At 51.1% G+C, this 5,714-nt stretch overlaps 3 protein-coding genes across 3 annotated transcripts; all 3 read right to left on the reverse strand.

Annotated features, from left to right (window-relative positions):
• Positions 1-143: 143 nt before the first annotated feature.
• NGA_0569500 (17-beta-hydroxysteroid dehydrogenase type 6) lies at positions 144-1,040 on the reverse strand (the record flags this gene model as incomplete). Its single annotated transcript, XM_005855782.1, has 3 exons — positions 967-1,040; positions 520-737; positions 144-395 (listed from the first exon to the last, which is right to left on the reverse strand). Coding segments are annotated over exons 1-3 (510 nt in total), but the record flags the coding sequence as incomplete, so codon positions are not given.
• Positions 1,041-1,460: 420 nt separating this feature from the next.
• LHCA1 (light-harvesting complex I chlorophyll a/b binding protein 1) lies at positions 1,461-2,771 on the reverse strand. Its single transcript, XM_005855784.1, has 2 exons — positions 2,194-2,771; positions 1,461-2,024 (listed from the first exon to the last, which is right to left on the reverse strand). Exons 1-2 carry the CDS (start codon positions 2,746-2,748, stop codon positions 1,917-1,919), a joined length of 663 nt encoding a protein of 220 aa, XP_005855846.1. The 5' UTR covers positions 2,749-2,771; the 3' UTR covers positions 1,461-1,916.
• Positions 2,772-3,507: 736 nt separating this feature from the next.
• Positions 3,508-4,731, reverse strand: NGA_0570000 (uncharacterized protein). Its single transcript, XM_005855787.1, has 3 exons — positions 4,557-4,731; positions 4,168-4,254; positions 3,508-4,011 (listed from the first exon to the last, which is right to left on the reverse strand). The coding sequence occupies exons 1-3, from the start codon at positions 4,662-4,664 to the stop codon at positions 3,979-3,981; spliced, it is 228 nt and encodes a 75-aa protein (XP_005855849.1). The 5' UTR covers positions 4,665-4,731; the 3' UTR covers positions 3,508-3,978.
• Between the last annotated feature and the right edge of the window lie 983 nt (positions 4,732-5,714).

Here is a 5,714-nt window from a genome sequence, read left to right on the forward strand (position 1 = left end):
CAGGAGATGGGGATCTCGCCGTTGCGTCGGGAGGGTCAGAGAGGGAGGCTGGCCAAGCGTGGCAGACGAGGGAAGAAGTCTGGCCAAGCGTGGCAGAAGAGGGAAGAAACAAGAAACAGTTCAGAGAGGTAGTGCGCCTTACCGTGCGCTGCGGCCTCCGGCGCCCTCTGGGTTATCTGCTCACGGCCCGTGGCTGAGAGACAACCAGCGTACACTTTCCACCTCCTCCCCCTTGGCTCCTCCCTCCTCCCCTCCTTCTTTTCCTCCTCCCGACACGCCAAACTTTCGGCGGCCAAAGCCATGGCCAAATCGAATCCGAAGCCCGAGTCACAGCCCGTGATGAGGATGGCCCGCTCCTCTCTGGCCTCGCCGTTTTTCCCCTTCATAAATAGGATCTTGGGTGTTAAAAAACGACGCACGTGAAGCTGATCAGGAGGGATGACTTCGCGAATGCACCATGCAGACTCTCCTCGTGTCTCCTTTCCTTGACGCGTGCGGATGATATCAAGCGGTACTCACCAGACTCTTGACTTCCTGGCGTGCGAACGAGTAGATGGCAAAAAGGGTGTCGAGCACGAAGAAGAGGATGTGACAAAGGAGGTAGAAAGGGGCCATGGCGATGTAGAAAGCCCACACCACATACCAGGCGAGGTCAAAGAGGATGGGAAGGTGCAGCACATTGTTGGTGGCCTGAAGGAGGATGTTTGGTAGCTGGAGAAGGAGGGAGGAGAACGAGGCTTCCAAAAAGGAGAGATGCAGGCATGTATCAGGAATTGAAGACATATTCATGGGAGGGTGAGGCATGTGTGGGACAAAAGAAATTGGCTTTTGTAAGAATATCGAGCGCTCATAAACCTCAACGCGCCGTTCTTCAGGGAGGATTGTGGTGCTCCAATGCAACGTAAACTACCCTTTGCGAACGTTATAAGACCTTTTCTAGTAAAGCCATGCACCTTTTCTGCTTACCTCTTTTCTCCACATTCGTCACTTGCCTGTCTCCATTCATATCGTTCCGTGTGGATGTACCTGTCGGGCTGTCGAAGTGGTGAAATTGCCGGACAAACAGCATAACAAGACGGCAAGTGGAAGTTTTCCAGCGACTTTCAAGTCTTCAACCCCCAGGGACATGCGTGTGTTCCTAAAACCACCACGCCCCCGAACCTTGTCGGGCAGCAAAGACGAACGACCGATTTCTCCGTTTTGAAAAGGCGGCAACTACTCCTCACTTCCTTGCAGCTTTCACAGTGGTCGTCGCGGACGTCTTGACCAGCATGTGGGACATTCGCAGTGCGTGATAACCTCCTCTCTCCAGTGACCCTCGCCCCCGGCGTTTCTGAAAATTGTGTTGCCTTGTTTGCTCTACCTTACAAACAAATGTGGACATAGATACGCAATTTCTTAGGCAGATAATCAAATGAGTCCTCATTTCTCGCATCCGCTCTGCCCAGAGAGCTCATCCTTCACCCGTTCTTCTTCTTTCTTTTGCCGCGATAAGGAATGATGTTGGGAGTTAGACAGCACACCACGTTGTACTCCACCACGACTACAATAACCAAGAATACTAATGGACGAGGCATATAACTTTGAACGCTAACGTACGAGTGATTTATTTTTCAAGCTCGTCAAATTACTGGTGTGTCATCCTCCATCCCTCACTTCCCCTTCGATTCCATGTCCTCATTCCAACTTTACATACTCTACCCTCCGCGTGCCCTCACCATCTTTCCTCCTCCACTTAGGCTCAGTCATCAGTTCGCTACGCGACGATAGGGATGTACTCGGACATTCACGGGAGCAGCATGCTAGGACATGGTTCGGGCTGACGACCACAAAAAAAAAGTGACAGGGGGGGCTAGCTCCGTCACGTCTGTCAAGGGAAGGGCTGCATTCTCATCGCACCCAGTTCAAGGAGAAGCCTAGTTTCCGTTCAAGTTTTGCAATGCACCTTGGTGAGTGGAGACACCTTGAAGAATCATGCCTGCGGCAGCAATCATGGCAAGGCGGCCGTTCTTCACTTCCTTGAGCTATAGAGGTTTGAAAAGGCAAGAATAAGATTTGTCATTACGAGCTACGAGCATAGAAGGCATATGGAACATTCTGCTGTCAAGACCTCGACAGCGGTTGTAGATGCTGTACGTCTCCAATACATCTCTGGGGGCCTCTCTTCTGGCATCGCCCCTCTGCAATCCTCACCTGCAAGTCTTTGAACTTGGCGGGGTCCTTTCCAAAGCCCAGGGGGTCAAAGTTGTAGTCGCCGGGCGCTCGATCCCCGTTTTGACGGCCCTGGGTGGTGGCGACACCCGAGATCACTTCCAAAATCGCAATAGCTACCAAGGCCGCCCCCACGAGGGAAGGCTTCTCGGCGTACACGGTCCAGAACGCATCCATTTGGCTCTTGGTGGAGGGGAAACCGGGGGCGGGTCCCACAGCCTCCACGAAGAGAATGCCGGCCGCGGCCATCATCCCGAGGCGGCAGTGCTTGAGTTCCGCCTCCCGCAACCAGTACAGGTCGATGCCGACTTCGTTGATCTCTGACAGGCCCAAGGGGTCGAAGCCAACGTCACCCGCCATGGACCCGTCCAAATTCTTGGGCTTCATCAGAAAGGGAAGGGACTTGGATCGTTCCGCCATCATGGTAGTGCGGCCTCGCATGGCTTTCCCTGCGGAGGAGGCTGTGGGGAAGGCCACCGGAGCCACAAAACCAGCCGCGCATGGGAGGAGGGCAGCAAGAGCAAATACTGTCTTCATATTACTTATTTGGTGAACTGTGGGAGTGTGGAAGGATCCTTTCAGTATTAAGTTGAATTTTGATCCGCTGAGGACTTCCTGCTCGAGGTTGGATTGGGAGGATTAAGTGGGCAACTGTTATCCCAAACATCACGGGAACTTGTCTCATCGTAGTCCGAAGAGGGGTAATCAACCAATAAATGATTTCTACTCGAGAGGAGGACAACAAACAGTGTATGTGCACGAAAAGCAGGTAATAAAAAAGGCTGCTAAAGGGGGGCAGCCGGCAATCGCGTTCGGACATGATCTTGGAACAAGAAGTAAGTTAGGGGCATCACTCGGCACTCAACAATCAACGAGACGCCAAAAGCTGAAATTTCCCTGACCGAGACCCCTGCTACCATTAACAACGATTCTTAGTCCGGCGGCCTTCCGTACTGGCCGCGCTCCCGTCGATAGTGTGCCCAAGACAAAGGCGGCAGAAGCCGGCGAACAAGGATTTGAGGTCAAGGTGGGTGTCGTTCGCGCCAAAATTTTAAATTTGTAACCGCAGGCTTCGCGCAATTTTTAAAAACTTGGGGAGCCGGGCGTTTTTCGATGCCCGTCTTCTGAAAGGGAGGGGGTTTATCAAGAGAAAAGCAAAGGCAAGCGCGTGGCTTCGTTCTTCTTTTTTTTGCTTGGCATCCCTTGATTTGTGTAATTGGGAAATGGAGCGCGTCGGGGGCTAGAAACCAGAAGTACACATCGGACTATTACGATCGTGAAGCGTCGTCGTGGATTTGGCGAGTATTTTACAACAAAAGGCATGCATGCATACACTGTGCGAGGTCGAACATACTCGTGAGAGCCTACATGCTCTTTCCGTCGACTCTGAATCCTCATCGCGCCAAACGAGTAAAGCACGCGTCCAATTATTTTCTTTTCACTTTTTCGATAGCCGGAAGCGCAGGGCCTAGGAATTTGTACCCGTCATCTTTCATTCTGCAACCAATTCCGGTCCAGGATAAAATAGAATTAACCCTTATCTGTGCCATGGTGTGCCCTTGCACCGAAAAGAAAGGGCCGTGAAGCGCAGCCCCTTTTCCCATTGCTTCGTCGACCTTCTCGATCGCCATTCCGTCAAAATACACATTTCCTCTCCATCGGTGAAAAAGTTTTTTTCTTGCTTCACGTAAGCCCCCAAACTGCCTCTTGATCACATTTGTTGCTTCTCTACCCTCTGCAATTCCTCACACGCCTCATGAAGATAATTTAATCTTGGGGGTCTGTCTTTCGACGCCAATTCTGCAGGATTGAGAAAAGAAAGGGTGTATCAGGGACAGGGAGCCGTACGGGATAAGCAACTTGTATGTGTCATACACAAGGAAGGGAAGATGCAACGGGTTGCGCAAAATCGGTGAGAGAGCGACAGAAGGGGGGATATCCATCACAAGGTCTTACGTTTGGGTCGGGGTCATAGACAAATTGAAAATCTTGAAAAAGGATGTCGACGATGAAGATCATCCCTGCAAAAATGATGAAGACGGTCTGCAGATGGACAGAGCGAGGGTAGAGAGAGGACCGGAGAGGATATCGATGAGGATTGTGAGCCTCTGTTCAACATGAAAAAGTCGACACTGCGCCCGCCAGACTCAAGACATAAATTTTGGCTCTTCAAAGTTGCAGAAAAGCATTCCACACAAGGCTTCGACAGGTCAATGTGGGCAAGGGTAAATACACATCCGGCCTGTATTCTCTCCTACGCACGATATGACCGGCGTGGGAGGATACCTGGGACAATATACCAGTAGACGCGAAAATATATCACAAGAGTGCATGCACATACGTACATAGTAGATCCAGATGCTCTTCCGGGTGAATATGGCAAACATAAAGAGAAGGGCCAGGATGAAAAGCTGCAAGTAATGCCGGCCTTTGAGGACACTGCTTTCACCCATGACCAACCACCCTGCTGCAGCTGCTGCGGCTACTCCTCGCACTAAGACTTGTGTGGCAGCTACTGCTAGTGATGGATGCCACACGACCGTGTGCATTAGCGTGAAAAGAAAAGAGAAAGGCATGAGCGACTCGGATAAAGGGGCTGAAGGGAGTTGAGGACGGGGTTGACGCTTACACCTCCTTCCCTCTCTCCACCGACGTCCACGCCAGAGGTAGGCATCAGAATACAACAGGGAAGAAGGAGATAACGATGGCGTGAGACTTCTGTGGCCACGGTGCGCACCCGACATCATGTCGCACAGGTGAGAATCTGGCCCGTCTCGGCTTCTTGCTAGTTGCACCGAGGGAGACCTCAACGATTGTGTCTCAACTCAATGAGTGCGCTTGCGAAATGCACGGCGTGTGAGTCTTCAATGAGCTGATACACACACTTTCCCGATGGGGCGGGCTACTGTGGTCAAATGTCTGGATCCTGCTTGTTTGTCTGACCTCTCTCGCCGGCGGCCAGCGTCATCGGGCGAAGGCCCAGACGGAAGGGGGACTGGAGCGAGGGCCCCCAAAAAGACGCGAGATTGCATGCTGCTCCAAAACACAGTGCATATCCATGTAAGAATACGAACATTCTCCAAATATGTGTACAACCAACAAAGTATTCCTTTTCAGAACAAGAAAAAAAATCAAAATTTGTCTTGTGAAAGGCAAGGGGGTGAGGCCTTGCAAAAGCAAAGTGCTAAGTTCGACATTTTTTTTGGGTACGAGACTATCCATTACCGCATAAAGAAGTGTGTACGACGCCTTCATACATTTTCATGTGTCCGTGAAGGAGATCACTTGAGGGTAAAGGACGTATCAGGCAATAACCATCGCCTTTTCATCGATATTGAAGATGGGCCACCGTGAGCGGGAAGAAAGCGAGTTCGCAACATGAAGCAGGTGGATAAATTTTGCAAGATTTTCTTTCTTCTATTTCCTCTTTCATTTCTGAGATCGTTCCCATGTTTTTCCATCCGAAAACAATCTCCTCTTCACCTCATCGAACAGTCTCCTAT

This window comes from Nannochloropsis gaditana, assembly GCF_000240725.1.
Source record: "Nannochloropsis gaditana CCMP526 unplaced genomic scaffold scaffold099, whole genome shotgun sequence".
NCBI classification, from domain to species: domain Eukaryota; class Eustigmatophyceae; order Eustigmatales; family Monodopsidaceae; genus Microchloropsis; species Microchloropsis gaditana.